At 41.6% G+C, this 26,636-nt stretch overlaps 1 protein-coding gene across 5 annotated transcripts in view; it reads right to left on the bottom strand.

Annotated features, from left to right (window-relative positions):
* The window catches only part of TTLL5 (tubulin tyrosine ligase like 5), a 110,370-nt gene that overhangs the window by 77,626 nt on the left and 6,108 nt on the right, over positions 1-26,636 (bottom strand). For all 5 annotated transcript variants that reach the window (XM_083610489.1, XM_083610486.1, XM_083610490.1 and 2 more), the window contains exons 3-12: positions 25,282-25,388; positions 24,627-24,709; positions 24,128-24,234; positions 23,436-23,566; positions 22,188-22,270; positions 18,671-18,740; positions 18,149-18,233; positions 13,612-13,713; positions 12,722-12,813; positions 11,057-11,164 (exon numbers count right to left, since the gene is read on the bottom strand). In XM_083610489.1, the coding sequence (XP_083466615.1) occupies positions 11,057-11,164; positions 12,722-12,813; positions 13,612-13,713; positions 18,149-18,233; positions 18,671-18,740; positions 22,188-22,270; positions 23,436-23,566; positions 24,128-24,234; positions 24,627-24,709; positions 25,282-25,388 (968 nt within the window). The remainder of the gene's footprint in view (positions 1-11,056; positions 11,165-12,721; positions 12,814-13,611; positions 13,714-18,148; positions 18,234-18,670; positions 18,741-22,187; positions 22,271-23,435; positions 23,567-24,127; positions 24,235-24,626; positions 24,710-25,281; positions 25,389-26,636) is intronic.

Genomic DNA, 26,636 nt, shown 5'->3' with positions numbered 1-26,636 from the left:
CAAATACTCAGGTTCTTCTCCCAAATTCAGTTTATTAGTGGGAAGTGCACCTTTTATTTGTCACAGCATGCAACAGATTGTTCACAATTCTCAGCAAGAGACTCGCTCTCTGGTAAAAAACAACTTCGTAGTAACTGCAAAAAGTTGTCAACAGTAGCTGCACCCTTGTCCTCTAGACCCAGAGATAACTCATGTTTTAATATGTAATACAGCTATTTCCCCTTTTGCTAGAAGTCAGGCTTTCCTAAACTCAGTTTTTTCTCCATATGCTTCATTATTCATTTCTTCATCACACTATTTCCTCCCCCCCCCCCCTACGGTTTTCTCCCCTTCTGAAGTTTTCATGTTTCTCTTTCTATTTCTACACCTACACACACACACACACACACACACACCCCACCACCACCACCACCACCTTCATTAGGCATTATCCTAACTGCTCCTTTGTATTTGAAAGGCATACCCAACACAGTGTCCTTCAGATATTGCTGAACTCCTACTCCCATCAGTCCTAGTTAGCATGGTCAGTAATCAAGGATTATGGGAACTGGAGTCCAAAAGGACCTGGAGGACACGACACTGTCCTATCTCAGTATACATTGTTCTTCTGGCATCATATCCACATAGTAAACTCTTTGGATCACAAGTTACAGCTTTATATTTTTGAACTCGCACCACTATTCCCTAACATAAGGCCTATAGCAGGCACAATTTTTATAGAAAGATGCATCATATTCAGATAGTGATCATAAAATGTTTGCTACCATTCTGGAGAACATCCCAGCTAATGCAAAGTACAGAGAGCAGTCGTGGAGTCCCAAGAAAAGGGATAGTTAAGCACCGTTCAAGAAACCCAGGCACCTTCTCTACAGCTGCTTGACACAGCCAGGCTTCACAGTGTCGCTTTCCCTTTGTAAAGGGATTAAAGAAAGCAGATTGATTAAAGGACGGCAGTGCTCTGGGATATCTCCTCTCATCCTGCAACATCAGCCCTGACTGCTCATATTGCACCACTGATGTTAAAGGGGGAAATGGAAGCAAACTGAAGATCATGTTTCCTCAGATGTTTTCCTAACATTCCACTTGTACCAGAATCTACAAACAACAAATGGCTATTTCACATTCACAGCCTTTCTCCATGGTTTGATATGAGTTCAGAAGGCAACATCTTTTCCCCTGAGCTTCTTCTTGTTAGAGGAGCTCGCAAACTGACCTCCAAGATCCTTATGAGAAATATTTTGGGAGATCTTCTTCCCCTTAGCAAGAAATAATCCTGGTTGCCTCGAGAAGTACCATGTGCAATAAGGAGAGTGAGGGAAATCAGTACTAATACTTGTCCTTATACAAATACTGAAACCCAAATTTCAAAGATTTTATCTTTATTTCTCTGTAACATCTACTGTATTTTTCACACCATAGGACGCACCGGACCATAGGGCACACCTAGTTTTTAGACGGGGAAATCAATAAAAAAAATCTCCCCCCCCAGCCCCAAAGAGCAACGTACAGGCTGCACACAACCTCTCCCTGCCGGAGGGGTTGTGCGCGGCTATGGAACAAGCCAAGGCAGCGAGCGGAATGGATCCCGCTGGCTGCTTTGGCTTCCTCTTTAGCCCCGCGCAATCCCTCCCTGCCGGGAGAGGCCGCGCAGGGCTAAAGAAGCCATAGCCCCGTGCAGCCTCTCCCTGCCGGAGGGGTTGCACGCGGCTATGGAACAAGCCAAGGCAGCGAGCAGGATGGATCCCGCTGGCTGCTTTGGCTTCCTCTTTAGCCCCGCGCAATCCCTCCCTGCTGGGAGAGGCTGCGTGGAGCTAAAGAAGCCATAGCCCTGTGCAGCCTCTCCATGCCGGAACAAGCCAAGGCAGCGAGCGGGATGGATCCCGCTGGCTGCTTTGGCTTCCTCTTTAGCCCCACGCAATCCCTCCCTGCCGGGAGAGGCTGCGCAGGGCTAAAGAAGCCATAGCCCCGTGCAGCCTCTCCATGCCGGAGGGGTTGCGCGCGGCTATGGAACAAGCCTGCATTCGCTCCATAGGACGCACACACATTTCCCCTCAATTTTTGGAGGGGAAAAACTGCGTCCAATGGAGCGAAAAATACGGTAAATCAGGAGAATAGTGCATATCCTAAACTGGTGCCTGGATGCAGTCATGGGCTGGATGAGGGCTAGTGAAGTGCAACTGAATCATGACAAGACTTGAGTCCCTCTAGATGGGTGTTTCCCAGGTGCAGGAATTGGGTTGCGTACCAGCTCTGGATAGAATAGAATTTTCTCTGGAACAGCAGGCATATAGTTTTGTGCTGCTCCTAGGTACATCGTTGGTTGGTGCCCCAACTACAAAGTCAAGAGACGCCAATCCCCCCCAAATATTTGTGAGTTATTTAAAATCACATTATTAGAAGCACAGCTGGAATATATACCAGGAAAAGTACTATCAAGCCAGTAGGTTGCCAGCGTGCTTCACAAGTAGAGTTAAGAAGCTGTTAAGAGATAAAAATGACACTCTTGTCCAAATAAGAGCTAAAGGGAACACAAACTTTGGCTACAGAAGTGCAAAAAGGCAATAACAGATGATAAAAAAGAATCAGGGGAGCACATTGCTAAAAATAAATAAACCAAAGAAAATAATTTAAATACATTGAGCAGCATGAGACAGGCTAGTGAGGCAGTTGGACCTTTAGATTACAGAAGTCAAGGGTATGCTAAAGATCCCTCTGCAGAGACTGTGGAGAAGCTGAACGAATTTGTTGTATCTGTCTTCACAGTGGTAGAACATTGGGCCATCCAATGACATTGAATGTTGGAAGATACAGGACAGACAAAAGAAATAACTTCTTCACATAACACATAATTAATCTATGGAGTTCACTCTCACAAGTGATGGTCACCAACTTGGACAGCTTTAGAAGAGGATTAGACACATTCATAAAGGATAAGGCTATCATTGGCTACTAGCCATGACAGCTATGTTCCTCTTTCACTGTCGGAGACAGTATGCTCCTAAACCAGTTGCTGGAAACCACTGGAGGAGAGACTGCTCTTACTTTCAGGTCCTCCTTGTTTGCTTCCCACAGACATCTGGTTGGCCACTGTGAGAACAGGATGCTGGACTAGAGAGGACACTGGTTCAATTCAACAGGCTTTCTTGTGTTCTCGTACATGTTGAGCTACACCTCCCATCACCCTGGATACAGTGGCTAGGGCTGATAGGAATTACCATCCAAAACATGTGGAGGGCACCAGGTTGGGGAAGGCTACCTTACCCTGTGAGAAAACTGTGTAGGGCATTCAAAGTCTTGAAAGCACTTTTGGTCTTTTCAGGGCTCAGAGCAACATCTACTCCAACTCTAGTGTGGCAAAAAAGGACCACACAATAAAAGCTCTCTCTACACATACACACCTTTTTGCCTGACATAGAATAAATTAAACATTGAGTTTCTCTGCAGATTAAGGGGCCAAGGCTTTAAATGGTTGCTCCCAATACTTTCTTTATGGTGGTTTTCAGGGGAAGAACATAGCAGTCATTTGTTCCATTCGCCACTTCAGCTTAAAAGAACATACATCATTCAATGAATAATTTCAGCAGTACGATCATGACACAACTACATACTCTAATCTTTTACTGAACCACATGTGTTCTCTAATTTCCAAGACTGGAAAATGACAGCTTAGTTTAAGTAAGTACCATGGGGATATGATTGTATGTCTGTATTAAAACACCTTTAATGAATAAATAAATCAAATACCTTTCCTTGCTCTCTCCTTCTCCCCAGTTATTATAGTCATATATTGAGCTCACTCTCCTTAACTAATAAATCTACTGTATGCAAAGGTTGTTGCATTTTTATTGAACAACTACTAACCCCAAAGCCTCTGCATGTTCTTTTATCGCTTTGACAAAGAACAAATGGGTTACAATGCAGCAATGTAAAACAATTTCTCAGTGTTTATGGTCTCATTCGAGCTTTAAAAGACTTCTGGTGTTCAGTCCCCCATTTGTTTCTTTCCTGCTCAATAACTAACATTCTCTGGGTAGTTTATTGTGCTACATTACCTATATCAGTGATTATGAGAGTGATATACGGGACTGTGATAGGATTATACTTGCGCCAGATCTATGCTGTGGGTGCAGCAGTGGCGAATGAGTCAGAAAATGAACTTAGTGCCTTCTCACCATCTCTTCCCTTTTCCCCCTAGGGAAAAATTTCAGTGCTTCAAAGCAGGACTCAATATATGCCATAATGGGGCTTTTCGATGCCCACCCAGAAGCAGACTCCAGAAGTCAAAACAATGAAACCTTTAATAGGCCTAGACCGGAATATACCAGTCTCCTGCCTCCTCCTCCTGCTGAATCACTTCTGTAATGGTCTGCTTGGAGTGCTGAAAGCTCCCACTCTCCCTTGTTTAACTCATAGATGCCTCTGTAACCCTCCAGAAGTTGTACAAATGGGAATAAGCTAGTTCTGCCAAGCAAAAAAAAAATGCTTTTTGATCATCTCCCAAGACTATATTTACCACATTAAGGGGCATGATCCTATATGAAGTTGATTTATCCCAACTCCAACTTGCCAGTTGTCCTTTTTCCCTCAAAATGCAGAACCTCTTTCCACTCAATGCAGATGCTAAACACAGCTTTCACATTAGAATACAACGCAGTGGCATTTTCCAGACTACCTGCCAAATTAATGCCTGGTCAGGATGTATACATAATACCTGCAATCTCCAGGGAGGCTACAGCCAGACCACCTAGGGCTGCAATTTAAGTTGTATCTCCCAATGTCAAGCTGGTTAGCATTTACAAGGGGAAATAACCCTCACTGAAGATAAAAATACATTATACTAATTGAGGTTACTTTGGCAATCCTCCCCCTGTTCAAAGCTTAACTCTATGTATGATGAGAGACTACTGTGTGCCTCAAGATTCAAGGATTAATACCTATAGAGTCCAAGGCATTTGGGAGGCAAATCAAGCAAATATTACTAGCCAAATAGGAATATTTCACCCCCATGTTTTCCTTTTAAGATTTGTGCAGAAATCTCCTACTTGGGTTAATTTAGGACCCTAAATTCATGTGCAACCACTTCTAGGTGCTTGAAAATAAAACAGAAGAGTCCAAAGCAACTCTGTACAAGCTCCAAATCAGAAAATGTGCATATTGCAAGGTCTGGTAGATGCAAAATGAGATAAGAGAGGAAGAATCCTGGGTAGCATAGTTCACAAAAGAGTGGAAAGGAGCTAGAGAGGACAGGACAGTACTGGCATTGCAGATAACCAGCAAATAATTATTCAATTACAGTCAAACCTCGGTTGCTGAACGTAATCTGTTCTGGAAGTCCGTTCGACTTCCGAAACGTTCAACGACTGAGGATCAAAGGGCAGTCGGCAAAGTCAATGGAGAGAAAAAGGGGGGGGGGATTCCCGGAAGCCATTTGGCTTCTGAAAAATGTTCAAAAACTGGAGCATTTACTTCCGGGTTTTGGGTGTTCGGGAGCCGAAACGTTCCAAAACAGATCAGTTTAGGGAACCAAGGTTTGACTGATCACAGGAAAAAGTAAAAATGGAAAATACTGTTTGAAAAGCTGGAATCACCAAACGCTAACTAGGAATCCTATAGTTTTGGTTCTCTTTATTCAACAACTACAGCGCACATATGTAATTTGCCACTGGATGCAGTAATCAACATTGTGATAAAACATGTGAACTGTAATTAAAACAATACGTTTCTGCCCATCTGTAAAAAGAATTTATGCAAGCAATGCCTGCTGCAATCTCTGAGGGAAAGTCTGAATAGGCACCCCTGGTGGTCATAGAATTTGTAGGCAGGTCCTGCATAGAACTCTCCACCCGGCCCCATGACTTACAGAAGCAAAAATGAACTATGCAAACTAAGGATTTATGCACATTGTTTAATATGCCTTGGTTTAGGCAGTTTGCACGTTTAAAATATTCTTGGCACTGAACAGAGTCACTTTCAAATGCTGCTATTTGTTTTATAGTGCATGCTCCAAACCACAGCCGTTACACTAGAGAGCTGAATATACACACCATTTCATAGAATCATAGAGTTGGAAGTGAAGCCCAAGGGTCATCTAGTCCAACCCCCTGCAATGCAGGAATCTCAGCTAAAGCATCCATGACAGATGGTCATGGATTCTTTATCAAAAAAGTGAAAAAGGTTCATCACCTGCCTCTACAATGTTTGTGCAAATGATATGAAAAGTTGTGAATGTTACTTTTGTAAGCTGTGCTTAATGTGCTTAGCAAGCTGTTTAGCCTTGGGAAAAAGACACCTCACATACAATTATTAGTAGTCCTAGGACAGCAGTGGGGAACCTCTGGCCTGTGGGTCTACTTAGGCCCACCAAGCCTGCCCATTTCAGCCAAGCAAAGGCTGCAAACAGTGCCAAATTCAAGCCATGATTGCAAAAGAACTTCCCTCTGCAGCCAAAGTTTTACCTTTGGGTTGGCACACTGTTTGATTTGGGCAACGTACCTGCCAAAGGCAGCATGACAGGGTATCAGAGACACTCAGAAGCAAGTGATTACTCCCAAGCATATCCGACCTCTTTTGAAAGCAGCACAATAGTCAAATTCAAACAGCACCAAAGGTAAAGTCTTGGCTGCAAAAAACCAATGTGGCCTACAGAAGTTTGGCAAATTTTGGCTCCAGGCCTCTAGACCAAAGTGGGTCCACACCATTGTCCTAGAACCACAAACTCCTTGTGAGCAACTTCCTAATGGAGGAACAGGCCAACTCAGAAGGCTGATGGTGAGCCTTAATCCCTGTATGAGACATTGGCAAGTAAACAAGACTGGCCGCAAGCATTCTGATATCTGAGGCAGATACCAAAACAGCAACTTGCACCACTGTCTTGGATGCTGGAATCACTGGTGCTGGCTTTCCCCATTCATTCATCCACACTGCCCATGGAGTTTTTATTCCTGTTTCCATAAACCACAACACACATTCCACACTCTGCAACACAATTCTGACTTCTGATTAGCTGCTGTTTCATCATGTATCCACCTTTCTTCTTTAGCAGCAAGGGACCTCAGGACTCCTTGCCCACACACTCCTGCTGACACTAAGATCCCATGAATGAGGCTTAGTACTGCTTTACACCTTTCTTCTCCGAGGGGGAGGGCAAAAGCCCATGCACATCAGCTACTGCAGCAAGAAGGTTGCTCCCTACTCTCCAGATTTGGTTATGAGTTCCAATTAGCAAAGCATACAGGACCAGTAGCTGTCACAGCACTTGGTATTGCTCATACTCTGTTCCAGCTCTTCTGGGACCTACCGCCACCCAACTTTAATCAAGTCTGTACTTTTAATGTAATTGATATAGTAACTATAGTGCTATCAAGCTTCACAGCTCTAGTATCTATATCCTGAGCTAGAGGGTTCTTCACTTTTAGTCTGGTAGGCCTGAGCAGCCTTAATAAATAGGGAATGAAATGCTTCTGGGTTCTACAATTCCCAGCTCTGCAGCGTCTGTCCTGTATTTACGCATAAGGCTGCAGGAAGCAATAGGTTGCTGCCAAAGGGAAGGTTGAGAAACAGGTACTAGAAAGTGGGAGAAGGCACAAACTGGTACCATCCGTTGCTTTTTTGGAAACATTCCCAGGTTTCTTGCCAGCAAGTCTTCCAATCTTTGCCAGCACATAACTCCAATCAAAAGCGCTGCCAGATGTGAGCTCTATCGCCGCCATGTGGTATGACCATCCAAACACAAACCCAGAAAAAAACCAAACGAAAGCAACACACTTTCCCTCAAAAATGCTAAATCTGTGAAAGAGGCACGCTTGTGAGGTGCAAGCATTCTGTGAATTTTCACTTAGTCATTTTTACATCATAAGGACATTTCCCAGTTTTTATGGACGACAGATAGTGCAATTCACACCTTTGCAGCTACCATCAGTGGATTTATCCTAGCCTGACAATAGTGAGGTTCAGGTGCTGGATAATATTTAATGGTGGGGGAAAAAGTCAGTGATTCAAAGCTATCCATTTGGCATGTGGGGAAATCCACAGCATTGGGATGGATACCCTGAGAATTCTAGGCACACCGTTCAGATGCAATTTATTCTTAGATCAGGATCTGAGCCAAGTGTACGGTGCTTCATAAGTCCTGAAGAGCTCCAAAAGGCTGTTTTCTCCAGTATTTAAAATATTGTGGGTAGTTCTGTTTGCCTTTGTACAAAAAATATTGCAAAGCTGGAGAAAACTGGGGGGGGGGGGTTGTTAAGAAAGAAGAACTAAAATCATTGGGGTAGTGTGTCATTATGAGAGAGGCCTAAGAAAGACAAGAACAAGGAGTGATATGGACATTGTACTGGAGAGTAATTTCAGCTTTTTCATTAATTTCAACTACAGCTCTGGGCTACCCAATGCAACTGACAGGCATTGTGGGATTCAGTGCTACAGACGGCTGCAACAACCACTAACCTAAATAGCTTTAAAAAGGATTTGACAAATACATGGAAGATCGCCATAATAATTGAAATACTCAAGACAGCGTATTTCTAATTATACTCAACAGGAGACAGCAATGACAATTACGCTCAGTTTCTGAGCTTCCAGGAGCATCTGGTTAGGCACTGGAGGAAAGTGGGTATTACAAATAGATGGATTGTTGATCTAATCCAGAAAGGAAATATGTTATGTTCTTACATTTGAGTTAATTATTTTAATAATTGAGATAAAATTGGGGCCAGGGTGGACAATGTACGGCTGGCTTTCAAATATTTGTCTTCATCGGGCTTCTTCAACCTTGGCCCTCCAGATGTTTTTGGCCCACAACTCCCATGATCCCTAGCTAGCAGGACCAGTGGTCAGGGATGGTGGGAACTGTAGTCTCAAAACATCTGGAGGGCCGAGGTTGAGGAAGCCTGAGTCTTCATCAATATTATGTCCCTCCTCCAATAGGACAGATCTTGTCCTTGACCTAATGCTGCATGTCTCAAACGTACAAGATTAGTTACCATCCTCTACCTCGCTCTTTAGCTCCAAGCTTGGAACTGGGGAGAAGTGTGAGGCATTCCTCACCATACAAGAAGCCTCGTCACTGCTTTATTACTGGAGGGGGTTTGTGGAGCCTTGGTTTCGTTCTGGATCCTACAAGTACTCAACAAACAGCCAGGAAGATCTGCTTCCCTTCTTGCAAGCCTTTTCCACCTGGTCTGGGAGAGCAGGGCCTTGACTGACCCCAGCTACAAAAGCTGAGGCTGCTGAACACCCTCTTGGGCTGGGGTGGGTTTTGGGGCGGGTTGTTTGGTGGGACTTGTTGCTGTTCTTTTTTTGTGTCTTTATTTTAGATCTTGTGGTTTATGTGGTTGTGTATTTTTTAATGTTTTATTTATGGTTTATGACTACTTTTGTTATGTTGTAGTTATATATTTTTTCATGTTGTAAGCTGTGGAAAGGCTGCATACAAATAAAACCATGTAAGTAAACACAGAAACAAGCTTCCCTGTTTCATCTTCATCTCAAAGCAAGGGAAGTCGGAGATGTGTCAAGTTCTTCTGCTCCAGTAGCATCTTCCAAGCTCAGAGTGCCTAACAGAGGCAAACCCACATGTCTCCACCTCAAGTTCCTCAAGTTCAGAGCCAAGGAAGAGAGGCTGAAGTGGAGGCTTGCTTTGGCTCTGCACCTGCACCTAGCAAGAATGCAGTCAACGCATATCTCAGCTCCCCTTTCAACTCAAGTCCTGGGGAAGAGCCAGTGATCCTTCCCCACCCACTGTGGAACCAGGGTTAGGAGAAAGCATTGGGCAATACCACACTCACCAGGAACTAGTTGAATAATCTCCAACGTAGACTGCTCTCCCCCCCCAAAAAAAAAACCCAGGACACAAAAGCAACCAAATGCAAGACAAAAAGAAACAAAATGCCATGAGAAGCAGAGAGACCCAAGAGATCATAAAGGGCAGGGACAATGACGCCAATTCAATTCCTTCTGTTCTTAAAGCATCATTGAAGCCCTCTTATTTCAGGAGAAATCTGATGCACATTTTCAAACTGTGAACAAGAAATATGCTTTTCTTTTCTTTTCTTTTTTTTAAAAAGGATTGAGTTTTCCATCTCACAGCTGCTGCCATTCCTAGTCTTTCATTAATAAGTTGAGTGCTTTTTTGTTACACTTTTACTAGCGGAATGCACCCTCTAGGTCATCCGTGCACTGAACAGATGAATATTCTCTTGCATTTTAAACCTTGCATGTTAATTTAATTGCTGGCATCCTGCCCATATTACATTACTAAGAAAAACAAAGCAGCTTACCTGTTACAGTTGTTCTTTGACAGCAGCCCATGCCACAGTGGACGTACACAAGCAACGAACACAACCAGCCACCCATGTTGTGACCATGTGTGGCATCATTCAAAGAACAGCTGCTTATAACTTCATATGGTCTACAGAAGGTGTCTGGCCCATTCTTTGTCCATTAATGATCTAGTATGAAGTGCAAATTACCCATACTCCCTTCAAAATATGACCCGAGGAAGAAGAAACACTGAAGGGGGAGATTCAACTAAGTTGTTGGATGTGGGGAACGAGGTGTGCTAGTACAACGGGGCTTCCCCCTGTGCACCCCTTAAATTTGCTCTGGAGGGTTGGGGGCAGGGGTGCCAACTATAGGGGGCTCTGGGTGCCTGAGCACCCACAAAAAAATTGTCATGGGTACTCAGCACCCACACTGCAGGGCCCCTGTTGTAACTTCCGGTGCCTCGCGAAGCACCAGAAGTCACATTCAAGGCCTTGTGAGGTCTCAGAACCTGACTTCCTGTGTCACTGGAAGTCAGGTTCCGAGACTGGGCAGCGCGCATGATGTCATGACACACACTGGGCATGTCCCATTGCATGAGCAGACCTTGTCCCCATCCCCATGCATACCCCACTTAGTGCTATACTGAATTCCACCATAAGGCTGGAATCCTTTCACCCTTCCTGGAAATAAAAGTTCCTCTGAACTCAATGTAACTTACTTCTGACTAGACACATATAGGATTGCATTGTCAGAGAAACTACATACAACAGATGAGGTGCCTTCATTTCCTTACCAAAACAAACACCTCGGTGTGGGAGAAAGGCTTTGCAGGCAGCAGCTATTACCAGTTCAGCTGAAAGTATTGTCTTTATTATCAGATCCTCTACACTGGCCATCAGAGCTGGAAGGAGAAAAGGGTAAAGCGAAAAAGAATGAGAAATTTGATATGAGGATTTTTAACCTGTGATATTGAAACAAAGACACATAAGAACATGAGCATCGACAAAAGCCAGCAAACAGAAAGCTCATAAGAGCACGCCCACAAGGGAACTTTAAAAGAAACTTGTAGGAAGGAATTAGGAGACTTGCTTATAGGTACACCATAAATACCAACCAAAGTATAAGAATTAAAACCAAGTAAAGTAATATTCTAGTTTTGCGGTACAATGTAAAGTGTTATTGCTTATTATAATTATTAATTATTAGATTTATTACCCACCCTTCATCAGAAGGTCCTAGGGCTGGTTACAGCAGTATAAAATACAGTATTGAAACAGTTTAAAACTAATTACAATCACAACTAGAGTGGGTCTTCGAAATATATAACTCAAGAGGTAAAGGCCAAGGTAAAGAGGTGTGTCTTCAGCATACAACAAAAGCTATATAATGAAGGTGCCAGGCGAACCTCCGTGGGGACAGAATTCCACACCTTTTGCAAGTTATGCCTCTTCTAAACTAGGATAACCTAATGACAGCCCTCAAGGCAATTAGTTCCAGTCCCTGTTAGCCCTATCATTATTTTTTAATGAAACCCCTAATATATTTGCCTACACTTTCATTCCGTGGAAAAATAAAAAGTTTGTAAACTTGCTGCTTTTCAAGAAAGGTATTCCACTTTAATGTTATAGCTTTTCTTGACTATCAGCAATTGTACACATTTGTATGTATTGCTATGCCCAAGCACAAAAGCTATGTAAAACCTTTAGGAAGCATCAGTTTTATTATGGAACCTAGCTACTGTGCCAAAAAATATTCTCTTGGCCTCAATACCACTGTCTGGAGACTAGTGACCCCACATGAATAAATAATTTGTCCATTTCTGTTGCAGACTATCGTCTATCACTTTCAAGATTTCAGACAAACACAAAATTGATCCAAAAATTTTTAAGTACATCAGAATGCTCATGTCTTAGTCTGGCCAAACCACCTGTGTATATATTTATTGCAAGCCATTTCAATTCTCACATGAAAATGAAAGCCATATATTCTCATAGGCATTGACTCTTCACTATTGCAAAAACAATGCCTGCTTCAAACACCATGCATTATTCCATGCATTTCACACTTTTGAGTTCACCGGTCTCCTTCCACTAAACAAGAATTTTGACAACGCTGGTACTGATGCTAGTCATCATTAATTAATGCTAAGAACTTGTTGCTAAAAGGAATTTCTAATTTGCATTGCTCATTCATGATGCTATCAGCAAATCAATCAAACGTGTGGAAAAGAAACTGTCCAATAAAATATAGAAATATAGAATTCCAGGATGAAAGGCATTCACTTAATAAAGTGAATACTACATAGGGAATAGTGTGTTTACAAAAGACACATGGGAAGTATTCAACCTCACACTCTTCTGATTGTTCCGTGAAAGCAAGAATTTTTGCTTGCCAGACGGAATTACCCCTCCTCTCTTCCTATCATGTGCTGTTCTGGGGGTAACAGTTCTCTACTCACCTGTAGTATCTTTCCCTTCCTGTTTCAGATACCTTAGCATTGCACTCATACTCCATTTGTTCCCATAATCTTCCACTTCAGGGTCATCACAGCTATAACCAATGAAATAGATTTCACACTTTCAGGAACTTCAGTATAATGTCTCATATTTCTGTTTAAATGTCAATTTACAAGTTTTGGGTTTTTGTATTAATTATTGTTTACAAATGTTTAACAGAAATAAACAATTTGGGTCAAGTCTTACAAGTAGCACATAGAATCATAGATCATAGATCATCATCACCATTATTATTATTTTATTAATCTCCTTCTATGCAAGCATTTCAAGGGAAAGTACAATAAAAACAGCAAAAAAAGTTAACACCACACAAAACAGCCAGTACCTTTAAAACAAAACTAAGACAATACAAAATAGAGACTCGTGGCAAATACACATTTATTCAACTGGGAAAGCCTGTAGGAACAAGAATGTCTTCAATTGTTTCTGGAAAGTGCCAAAAGTGAATGTCTGTCATATCTCAACAGTAATGCTGTTCCGCAGAACAGAGGCAGCCACACTAAAAAAGACTGATCCAAGTTACCACAGAGGGGGCGGCTGAGATCTTTGAAGCTTGCAGAAGAAACCTTCCCGCAGACCACAGAGATCTACTGGGTTAAGGTGGTCTCTAAATCAGTGTCTGCATCAATTTAAGACAGCCACAACAAAATACTAGTTTTGTTTTTTAGTGCTTCATTATTCAATGTATTATATATATTAACTGCTGTAAGCTACTTTGTGGGGGCAGGGTGTAACAGGCAGGATAAAAATATATTTAAATAAATATCATGGCTTTGGCTGCTTTTCTCTGGACAACTGAAAACTCAAAAACTCCTCAGCAAAATGTAAGTACCTGACATAGTCACCACTCTTCTTGTTGACACTGTAGTTTGTTAAATGCATGAATTGGTTCTTAATATTCTTTGCTCCCTGGTCATATCTCACAGTTGCAAACCTACAAAACAAGAACCAAGACTACAACAATAATTCAAAGCATAGCAGGCCAATTGTCCCATCATCTTTTATCTAGAGATTGGGTAATGGCTAAATATTACTTTCTCCCCTCACCTATACATCTGATGAAAGCTAGCTGCCAACTTCCATGCTTCCTCCCCAAACCCATCCCTCACCACACCATATCAGAAATTGCTATCATCTCTTTTTCACAGTCTCTTATCCACTACCAAATTGCAATGGGCTATTTGCAGTCTTATCCAGGAAACACACATACATTTAGAAACAGCAGTGCGACTGAATTCATGATCTGTTCTGCCAACATCAGTAACAGGAACCATCTTTGATTAATTATTTTTTCTGTTTGTGTCACATAACTGGACTTATGTGAACTAATTTTGAAGGACCCCATCCTCAATGCAGGAAGCAGTTTAAACGACTTTTAAACCATTTAACTCCATATGGACACAGGAATAACAAATGAACAGGAATGTGGAGTGGAAAATTTGTCAATGCTTTATTTTTCAACTAAAAAAATGTTCTGTTTCTTAAGTTAATTAGGAACAATTGAGGGATACCAAATGCAAATAATTTATTAGGCCAGCTTGGCAGTTTCAGCATTTTTAGCCTAGTGTTCTAAATACCAGTAAAATAAACGCGTTAAATCAGATCATGCTCGGGGGCATCAGAAAATTCGATGCAAATTAATTAGCAACACAAAGTTTTATGGAAAATCCAATATTATTGCAAATGAATGATGGAACTTAAATTGAATGAGGACACACAAATGGCATTATGGTATATAAACCGTGCCAAGGAAATTAAAGTGGGGAGAGCTCTTCCCCATAAGTCTGTTGGTCTCCAAACTGACTCCCGCTTTGAGATCAGCAGAAGAGGTCCTGCTAATGGTTCTACCACCAGGTATAGCCTGTAAGCTGGTTGCCCAAGACTGAGCCTTCATGGTAGTGGCACCCTGGTTATGGAATTCCCTCTATGAGGTTTCCCACACTGAAAATTTTCAGATGTCAACGAAACATATTTATTCATCTGGGCTGTGGGAGCCTGAATAAGCCCTGGAAGCCAGTAGCTGGTATGGTGGGCTGGCTGCGTTACATCAGGCTTCTTGTTTTAGACAATCAAGCTTTAAGGAGTTTTACTTTGATTTTTGTATTGTAACATTGCTGTGCACCCCCTGGGCTCCTACAGGAGGAAAGACTGTATATAAACACAAACAACTTGGCCCAGTGTACCATTTTGAATGCCACTCCAAATTCTCCATACTTCTTCAGTCAGATCTATGTAATCTCCTAATGGGTACATAATTTATTACTTGTAGAGTATGAGACTCTTAATGACAAGGCCGTGGGTTCAAGCCCCACAATGGGCAAAAGATCCCTGCATTGCAGGGGGTTGGACTAGATGACCCTCGCGGTCCCTTCCAACTCTACAATTCTACAATTCTATTATTATAATTAGTTGCTTACTACAAAAAAGTTTCTAAGCCACTTACAAAAAAATGAAGAACCATTTTCAAATTCTAGCTACTACTTCACATGCACAACTACAGATAGCACCAACATTCTTATATCCTGTCAATATGCCCAACGCTCTTCAATGTAGGAAACCAATAGTGGTATTCTGCTTCATACTAGCTTAACCGATCGAGGCATGCTCAGTAGTAGCAAGAAGTACAAAATACTGTTGCTCAAAACTGAGATGTTTGCTATAACCTAGGAGGTGGGGGGAGAGAGAAAGGAGGATCATGAGACCAACTGCAATCCCCCCACTGCTTAAGTTAGCTACATTCCCCAAACATCAAGGGCCTGCCAGGCAGGGGTTACTGAAAAGGGGACTGGGCTGCTGTAACAGGCTCTGGCCACAACACAGTCTATGAGGTAATGTGAATTCCTTGGCTCACAGTAAGTACCTGAATTCTTTGGAAACCACAGGAATCCAGCAGAGAAAAGGTAAATATCTCCATGGAGCCAGTGCTAATTAGCAAGCAGGACTACCAAAGGAGAGGGCACTAGGGGGCTTAGGGAACAGGAAAGCAGCACACTGTCAGGCACTGCGAGGTTCTGCTGCCTGCTCCTGCGTTTCAGAGCATAGTTGCGCAGCCACGTCCTTTTCCCACCCCTTCTCCTTCTGGGGCCCCTCTCAAGCACATTTGGTTTTCTGCTCAACCCATTGTATTTCCACAAAACGACTCTGCGTTTTCTCCGCAGATCAGCGCTGGTCCAACTACAAGTGTCTGCCTGGAAGAGTTTAGGCCCCAAAATATAGCTCTTTAAAACTTGATATTTTAAAATAACTGACTTTTTCCCTTTGACTCCAAACAAAGAAAAACTAAGTTGAGGAAGAAACTTGCAAAACCTGTGCCTGAGTGCCCCCTACTGGCACTTCACTGCTGTCAGAAGTTTGCGCACAATCCGAAACCAGCAAACGTGAAGGGCACAGGCTGCTAAAGAACACAAAAGCCCACAAAAGGAGGTGGCAACAACATTCTTTGCAAAGGTAGTTACACAAAAAATTACCAGCATGCATCTAAGCCTTTTGCACCTTATTTTGATAGTGTACAACGGGCTGTTTTAAGATGCACCGCAGAAGCTGCCTGTTGTGCTGTGATACTCAAGTGTAAAGTTGATTCCTCCCCGCCCAAAAAAATCAGCTCACAATTAAGTACGTTCACTTGATAAGTGAACTGCTCCGAGACTGGAGAGCAGAAGGGAAACATACGGTGACTTCTGCCATTGACCAGAGGGCCGAGGGCCACTGGAAAGCCACAGCCCTTGCCTCCCAGGAATAACATCAAGGCAAGAGGGAGACCAACTTGGCCTCATCCATCAGCCAGAGACGAAGCAGCTGCAGGGAGTTCGCTTCCCCCTTTACAGCCTGAAAGAACACTCAGCTCCAGCTGCCTGTTGCCCTGGAACTGTAGAAGCAAGAGGAAAGAACACTCTGGCCCCAGCTATCAGCCAAAGAAACAAGAGCCACCATTTGCTATTCAAACAAGAACACCAGCAAAGGGAAGATCAGCATGAATAAAAACAAATGCCCGCTTATATAGTTCACCACTTTGTTCTGGCCTTGAAGAACTGATCTCCCTCCTCTACCTTTTCCCTTCACTCCTTTCACTTTTGTGGGTTTGTTTGTTTTTAAGTTAGTATGCCTAATATCAGGGCCTCTTCTCTTATTCTTACTGATGTGAGCCACTTTAGGAGACAATAATTTCTGGAAAATGCAATAAATAAATCTACTTCACGTGAGGCGATAAGAGACAAATGCCAAGATCATTAGGAGGAGTAGGGACAAAAGAGGTTCATCACAAATATACCTTCCACTTTAAAGTATCAGATTGTTACCTGCAAAGGAGGCCCAGAGCTAGAATGGAAAGTTGCTCTGGAACAAGTCAAAATATATGACACAGTTTGCAACCCATTTGCCCATATCAAACAAGAGAGGACCACTGTCCCATAACACTACATACTAAGGACACCACAACATCTTCCTAAATTCAGTACACGGGGAACAACATTCTGCTTTTATCCCATATTATCTCACATGCAGTATTGTTGTGCCACTTCCTACAAGTCATTGCATATTGCCTCTAGTTCTTAATATAGCTACTGAAGAAAGGCTGTGGAATGCTTAAACTTTTCGAACCAAGTTCTCAATTAAAATAATGGGTCGGACACATGCCTGACCTGGTATAAAACACCTTCCTATGTTCCTTTAGTATAGGTTTCTTGGCATTTTGGCCAGAGAAGGAAATATGTGGACAAAAAGAGTTGTAACCTGATGGCGCCAAAGTCATGAAAGCTTTCCCTTGTGCCGATACTCACAAATTCAGGAAAGACAAAAACTTTGGAAGGCAATGAAACCCTTAAAGTCCACTACTGCCACCTCAAGGCCACAGTCAGGAAATGGCATTTCATTCACTAATACATACTGTATTTTTCCGTGTACAGTATAAGACTAGGGTTTTTTTTACCAGAAAATTAGGTTTAACATTGGGGCTTGTCTTATACATGGGTAGTGCTAAGGGGTGTTTTCTTAATTAGGAATTCCCAAATTATACACGAAAAAACACAGTATATTCCATAATTCCCTGTCATTGCTGAGGCTGCTTGAATTTCAGCCAGTAGCTAAGCTCAGCAGATTCTCCACTAGAGACTGCCCCAACACTTGGTGCTTGAGAAGAATAGGACAGGAAATGAATGGAAATGCACTCATAATGAGAGAAAATAATTTTTATCTAGATACTTTATAAGCATTGATTCATGATTCCCAACTTCCAAAAGCTGAGTACGATTACCAAGAGAACTCTTCAATATCTTAAGAGACAGTCACAAAATGAAATTAAGACACCTGACTCATCAACTTTGTGGAGCAAAATATTTGCCTTCTACAGCATGGGACACAGAACCGACACATACCTGGCCAGACCTTCCTCATAGAGATAGATGACAAGGGGGTCATAGGACGTCACCAGAACGTACAGTCGCACATCAAATTTGAAATCTGAAAAAGGAACAACACTGATCAGTGGCCACAAATTGAACCTACCTAAGAGTTGAGAACAACAGGGTCAGGGGATCAGATATTTCCAGTGAGTATTCCTGAATAGTGATGCTTTGTGCATTTGGATGACACAACTGTATTTTTAATAGGGTAAATGCTTCACAACAGAATCAGAATTGTTTTCCTATTATTCAATAACCAGGTTCAAACCACCACTCAGTTCTGTAGCTCATCAGGTGACTGGGCCCATTGCTATCTCTCAGCCTAATGCACTTCACAGGGTTATTGAAAGAAACTGGCAGAGGGCTAGAACCACATATGCTGCCTTGAGCTTATTGGAAGAAATGTAGGATATAAATATAATAAATCAATAAATAAAATTCTGAAGCCTCCACTTACATCTCCTGAAGGAAAAGTTAACTCAGACACAAACTCACCATCTATGAGTAGAGGGTTGTTGATGTAGCGGGAGACCAAGATGTTCTCTTCAAGGGAAATCTGACTTGGCTACAGGAAGAAACAGACAGCACATTGGAGTGAGGAACAGGACATCTGAATGCTAACAGACTATCCCACAATTGCTGCATGCCAGGGAATGTTTGCCTGATTACTAGGTTAACCAAATGCTGTGGCAAAAGCTATTGGGTCATATCCAATGAAGTTGTCCCACTTGTGCAAGGATTTGCTCAATGGAACTTTACATCCCTTGAGCCCTTTCCCAAATTCAGTTCCAGAGGGTTGTGTAAAAACCCTGAACAGATTCAGGAGGGATGTGGGGCAAGTAGATAAAAATATAATTGGCAGTACAACAAGTGAAAAGGGAGCATTTATCCTCTTAAATACATACACACCACCGTCTGAATGAAATTTGTCCCCCTAAAACTCGGCCTTGCACATGTTTTGGGACTACAACTCTCATCATCCCTAGCTAACAGGACCAGTGGTCAGGGATGTTGGGAGTTGTACAGTGGTACCTCGGGTTACAAACACTTCGGGTTACAGACTCTGCTAACCCAGAACTAGTACCTCGGGTTAAGAACTTTGCCCCAGGATGAAAACAGAAATCGTGTGCTGGCGGAGCGGTGGCAGCAGGAGGCCCCATTAGCTAAAGTGGTACCTCAGGTTAAGAATGGTTTCAGGTTAAGAATGGACCTTCCAGAACGAATTAAGTTCGTAACCAGTGGTACCACTGTAGTGCCAAAACATCTGGAGAGCAGAGTTTGCCTATGCCGGCCCTAAAACATTTGGAGCTAGAGAAATGAGATTGCCCACATGGCTGCAGAAAGTTATTTTGATTCCAGAAATCTTGAAACAGAGTTGCTATTCCACTTGCAGCTTAGAGCAGAATAGCAAGAATTAAGTGCTGCAAAACTGTCTTTATATGAACCCATCCTTGTTATTGTTTATAAAGATATGCAAATATCAAACACCAAGTTCAACATTTTCAGAAATTATCCATCTTCATATAATACAAATGCATCAGAGAGCAAAATAGAATGCAGCTTATTATCAAGCTTGTTTTCTCCTGCTTTGGAGTCTAGGACCTGAACCAATGGATTTAAGTGATAAGAAAGGAGATCCCAACTAAACATCAGGAAGAACTTTCTGACAGTAACAGCTGTTTGGCAGTGGAACAGACTCCCATAAGAGGTGGTGGACTCTTTTTCCTTGGAGGTTTTTAAGTAGAGGCTGTATGATCTAGTTGAGATTCCTGCATTGCAGGGGGTTGAACTAGATGACCCTCGGGGTCCCTCCCAACTCTACAATTCTATGATTCTACACAATCACAGGGCTCCCTCTCATATCAAAACTGGATCAGAATTAAGTTTTTAATATTATTCTTTCCTTCCAGCAAAAACTGGAATTGTTGACCACATTGATGTGAATGAGAACTCTGTAACAGGAACTAAAGCTGCAATCCTATGCAGACTTACCTAGGAGTAACCTCCACTAAACACAGTGGGACAAATTTCTAAGTAAGCATGCATAGGATTCAGGCTGCACAACATCAGCAGAGAAAACAACTTCCTTACATAATGCTTTCTGCACCACAGTCCAAATGCCGAACTAGGCAATTCTGTCCAAGGCTTTGAACTGTGAGCACAGAAAAGAACTGTGTGCGACAACTATGATACTTATGACAGTTCAATATAGTAAAAGCTAATGTGATAAAGTCATGATCAAGGGCTCATATTTTGACAGGAATAGACCACATGTGGGTAAGTCTGAGGGCTGCAACATCCTGAAAGCACAGACCACAGATATGGTTTCTAACAGCAATATAATCAAGTCTAAAGTGGCTTTCCTATGTAGCAACCACTATTCAAATAAGTTTGGGTATGAACAAGTTAACTACAGTCAACTGGAAAACTTTGTATTTATCTAGTGTGACACACAGAAACAAAAGCATCCCCTATTATCTGCAGGAGATTAAGGCAATTTAAGAATGAGATTCTGGAGAGCACTCTGGAGAGAAGGAGTAGGACATCTGACAGATCTGTGGGTTTAACAATCCTGGAAGAACCAGATATTATGGGAAATAAGCTTAGAGTGCCTTTCTCCAGGTTCTGACCCTTTGTTCACATATGTCTTTCCTTGAAGCGGAGAGTAAAGCCTTGTGCAGCTCTGGAAACAGTTGCTTCATGCACTTGGCTAGCAGCTGCCTTATTCCATGGGAAAGGAGCCAGGCTGAGAACATATGAGACAAACTGGCCCCTTCAATATGGGGAAGGGAGAGATATATATGAGTGAAAGCAGTGACTCACTGTTCAGTTTTATAGTTTGCCTATTAGTTTTAGGGGACACACACATAAACTTTCCTATCCATTATGGCTCCTTTCACGACTAGTGATAGACAAGGTAGTTAAAACAGTCAACAGTGAATCTGCTACACTGTTCTCCTTGAGTGAAATCTATTTACCAAGTGCTAATCTGTGCTGAATGCAATAGATTCAGGTGAGCTAGTTACCTATAGCAAAAATGTCACCACACCCTTGCTTCTCCAGATTTCTGATCAAGTGCTTGGTAAAATTTGCCTCACGATACAGACAACTAGCCTAACATATGAGTGTATGGTCAACATGACCCCATTACCATTAGATAGCCGCTTCTAATCATTCTGTGGCTGCCCTAAAAGTATGGTAACTTTTACACTATGAACCTCAAGATATCTCCACTTGCCAGAATGGGGATGTGTCTGTTAAGAAGTAACATTAGCCAACAAACGAGTGATCTCAGTTCAGAAGGTGAGAATGCACAGAAGACATACAAGCTTCACATTTAAACAGCAACCACCTGAACATAGCTGCTCCTAGACTTAAAAAGTTTTTCTGAATCTACCCCTCTTCTACTGGATACACCCCTGAAAAGATATTCCTATAACCTCTCTGGCAATATGGCGGGAGTCACCTAATCAGCCATGTCAAGGAAAGCCCTGCACAAAGTTAGCACCTCCCACTACAAAAAAAAATGGCTCTTGGGGAGTCAGAACCCCCAGAAAGGCACACAATGGGAGAGGGTATTGTTCCACCTGGCAAGCTGGAATGCTTGTACAAAGGGAGCAACTGGAATTTCACCCAGGAAATTCACTCAGTTTTAAAACATTCATGTCCCAAGTCAAAGGTCTTATATACACTACTTCCTTGGTATCCAAGACTCAGACATCTTGCACATGTTAAGTAGCAACCAAAACAGTAACAGCTATTCTGCTTGCTCTGTCTAAGCTCTGTTGTTAGCATTTGACAAACCAAATAAGCAACATCTAACTATCTAATAATTTGCTTATCTGATACAAGTGACAGGGAACAGGACAAGTGCAGCAAGACAGTACCATACTCAGTGTGTTGCTCCTAACAGTCTGAACATTTATGTGGAGGCCAAAACATTATCATGAAACGTTATCACTTGTTCAAAGATGCAAGCAACTTATCAAGCTTGGTATATTTAAGTGCTTACATTGTTGATCAAATAGACACCTCGTCCTCTAGAAGATGCCACAGGCTTCACGATCCAGGGTCCCCTATCCTTTGAATAGGAACCTGGTTGAGAAAGAATAAAAATCACAAACACTATCAAATGATTTACCAAAAGGTTTACCAGACATTGCCACAGCTTCCAGCAATGACTGAATGGAATTTCAGCAGTACTTACGGGCCTCTTTCAGCCAGTCTTTATATGAACTGCTAAAAATTGCCACAGGTGTCTTTTCATTCTGCATCTTTCCTCCTCACTTTATACTCAGTTTGGTCACAGATAGCGACACATAGCAATTATGGGATTTGGAAAATTCACTTGCCTGGTTTGTACTTAACATAGAAAGCTACCTTATTCTGAGTGAGATCATTGGTTCATCTACATCTGTATTGTCCACCCTAACCCGCAGCAGCTCTCCAGGATTTCCAACAGGGTTCTCTCCCAGCCCTACCTGCAGATGCCAGGGATGGAACCTGGGACTTCATGCAAAACCGATACTCTGCCACTGAGCTACAGCCATTCCCCTGTGATTTATGGCTAAATGATCAAGTGTGCCACTGCACAGGGAAACTTGTGCTGCTTCACTCCTGTTGCACTACCAGCACCTAAGCCATGGCTTGCCTTAGAACTATGTCCAAACCCAGGCTCGTGGTTTGTTTTCTCCCAAACCATAAGCAGTAAGCCAAGTACAAACTTTGGTTACTGATCACATTTTGTGAGCCCCTGTTTGGGCATAACGCCAAGTTAAAGTACTTCAGCGACAGCAGGGGAGGAGCAAAGAAGACACAATTCTCTCCCTGTGCACCAGCATGCTTGCTCATTCACAATAAGCCATGGTTTGGCTTATGGCTATGTGCAAACCAGACTAAAGTAAGCACAGAGCTCGGGACTCACCCCCTGTCAATTGTTACACTCAAATGGCTGATGGTTTTTTTAAAAAATTAAGGCTTAGGACTCCAAGTCATGAGTCTTAGTATGGAGGAACAGAGATGTCCCACATTTAAATATCTATTTCCCAGGATTTCCCAATGCATGAATGACCTCCACTGCAAGGATTCAAAGGGTTAGGAGAGGACTTTTCCTAGGGGAGTCATTGAAATATCATGAGTTTCAATGTCAAAAGCTGACATACATTTTGTCGCCTGGAGTACCAGGAAGGTCATAAAATGAAAAATGAAAAACACTTCCCGACTTTACTTAATACTTGGTCACTTTGATTCAGTCACTTACAGCAAAACTCTTGATATTCAGCAGGGAGAATGAAGGTCTGAGGGAGCACATGGAAGGTTTTGAATCCATAGGTTTGCTGCATGCGAATGATGTTCTTGTACAATCTGTCCTTTCGAGTTAATTCATAAGACCTGAAGAGATGTACATGCAGTTTTCAGATGTCGCCTCTTTGTGAGGAATTTTGAAAATTAATTACCTTAACACTCACAAGTTTTAAGGAACACAAGGAACTTGCACAATTCTAGCTTGCTCTCTTGCTACTGTCAGTCTGAATACAACATAAAGGTCTGCAGTCACCAACTGATTATTGACTCTCTCCTACTGAAGGCATTCTAAAGGATGGTATGAATGTACCAAGCTTACAGAAAGATTTCTTGGTGGTGGTTCCTCATTCCAATTTCTCTACAGATCCATTAATTCTAAGCAATAATAGGCAACTCTTTGAGCAAGTATCTCATGGCAAGGGATTTTATTTTATTTTTTAATTTAAAAACTATTTTATTAGTGTTTTTATGAAAGTTTTACTGAGCATGAGGACTTTGGTGATGGGAATTTATAAATCTCATTTGTCCCAATTTTCTACATAAGCTATAAGAGAGACTGAAGAATAATATAGTGCATATTCAAGTCACACTGCTTATTTGCACCCTTCTATAGAGGCATTTCTATGCAGTCATCACATATCCCCTTACCTAGGGAAGTGGTTGACCTTTTGAATATCTGTGAGGGTTCGTAGAATGTAGGGTTTCAGATGGGATCCTGTCCACATAAGGTTATACTCATTGCTGCTTGGGTGTACCTAGACATGACAAGGAAGTTGGGGAAAAGTATATTACCTACCAATCAAGGCACTAGATTCCAAAACAAAAACAATTCACACAGCCAGTATTAATGCACCTCCACAAGCTTTGTTTCTTCAGGTATGCTTTGTTTCTTTGGGTATGTATACAATTTGTAGGTTTCAAAATATCATACTAGACAAAAGGAATGTACATTATAAAGTAATCATATTAGAAACAGTATATATGACAAGCTACCTAATGCAGGAGTGTGCTTTATCATGCTTTTTGTTTGAACAGCTGTATCTTCACACTCCACGCTCTGAACTATATCTGTCTCTTGGCTTCAAGAGCAGGCAAACATAATTGGACTTTAAGTCTCTTCATATTTAACAAGTCCTGATGAACATACCTCACGGAATCCATGAGCTGACAAAATGCTCCGCACCAGGCGACTGTCTGTTCTCACAATCTTAAAAGACAAGCGATAGCGCTCTGTGAAGAAAGTATCACAAATTAGTAACACCACCCCAGCCACATTATATTTCACTGGCTGCCAAAGGCTGCCAAAGGGAAACAGTGTTAGGGAACTTGACACATTCCATTATACCTACACTACTACTACTACTACTACTACTACTTATTATTATTATTATTATTATTATTATTATTATTGATGCAGCAAAACCAATAAGGGTAAATTACAAAATTCACCCTGGCCCTCCCTCTTTCTTTCTTTTCCCCACATGTTTGTTTAATCAGCTAATTTACTGTTGCTGCACAAGAAAGAGCCTATGAACTTTTTAGACTTCCAAACAATGTTATGCACTTTTTAACTCCTTGTTTTCAACAGACATTTTCAGAGCATGTTTAAATTCTTCTCTTAGGAATTTAGAAGGTTGTAACTTGACTGTTTTGATTTATTTATTTATAGTCAAGGCAACACATAACTCTAATATGTCAAGAGCTATTTCATTTATTTATATGACAAGAAGAGAAATCATATACAGGTAATTTCATTTTATATACTCTTGTTGAGATAATGAGTTGCATAAAACCACATTTACCCCCAATCAGGCGGATGTAACTGTCCTTGGTTAGAATAGCTTCTGCATGAAATACCAGGATTGGGATCCTTCTGAATCCACCTGTCCACATGATGCATGGGTGCTCCCTAAAACGGCAGAACACATTTATGAACATATACAGGAAAATGCTAATTATGAAGAGAGTCAGAATACCTGCATACAGCAACCCCTATGTAGATTAAAACTACTTAAAAGTAAATATAAGCCTCAAGATTCAGAAACATAAAAACAGCAGTTAACCCTCTTACGACAAACATTTATTGCTGAAGTGTACAGCAATTTTTCTTTTCCTTTTTTCTGATCCAACATTTAAAGCAAGGCATTAAAATGCTTATGAGGGAAAGAGAGATGATTTTGATATTTTATGTAGCATTAGATAGGGCTACAATGTTCAAAGAATTATTCCAAGACAAACCCTTACCTTTTCTGAGTGCAGTTCAGGTTATAAACTGGCCAGGTATCGTGGCAACCCATGCTAAGGCAACACCTCAGCAAGTCAAATGGCAACACATTACTACACTAAGGTTACATCTCAGCTCAAACACCGAGATGTTGACATTTGTACAGTTACCACACAGCAAAAGGCTTAATTCAGTCTAGAATGTTGCTTAGCAAAGCAGAAAAATAAGAAACAGTGGAGTTGGAAGAAGAAAAACCAGGGTATAGCATGTGGCAATGTACAAGGAAATTCTTACTTATAAATTAAGCAAGTCATCATATGCAGAAATGCTTTTGTTTTATCAATATTTCTATTACGTTAAATTAAAATTTGGATATTTGGGTGGTCTGATAACTATACAGCATGCACCAAAAACTTCACAACAAGTTTCTCTTAAGATAGGAGTCATTATATACCCATCTTCCAGTATTACCCTGTGCTAAAAGACATGTTAGAAACAGAAAGGAGGAACGCTTAGATATTCCCCTCACAGCAATTTTACTCCTTTTCTCTCCAAAATAACATATAAGCTGGGAGGTAGGGAACAGTAAATTAAGAGATCTCCTACATGGCTTATATTCTGCCCAAGAACAAAATGATGCAAAAACACATGCTAGTTCAAAACTCCCATTAAGGAACAAGAAGGAAAATTAGGATGTACAAGCACTCAACTGCAAGTAGGCACTTTTGCCTTTGTTAAAGTACGAAGAAAAACATGCTGTTGTTTAAGAGTATACTATACAGGTACATAAACTGACAAGTAGACCAAGAATAAGAATGTTAAAGCAATGCATTTACAGTCTTGAAGCGGTGAGTCCTAAAAACAACAGCTTTAGTTTACTGTTGTTTTTAAGAGATTTCCAGTTCTCACATCACTACTGTAAACTGTAAATGT

This window comes from Podarcis filfolensis, assembly GCF_964270895.1.
Source record: "Podarcis filfolensis genome assembly, chromosome: 1".
Lineage (NCBI taxonomy): Eukaryota > Metazoa > Chordata > Lepidosauria > Squamata > Lacertidae > Podarcis > Podarcis filfolensis.
This window is presented reverse-complemented; position numbering and strand designations above follow the sequence as displayed.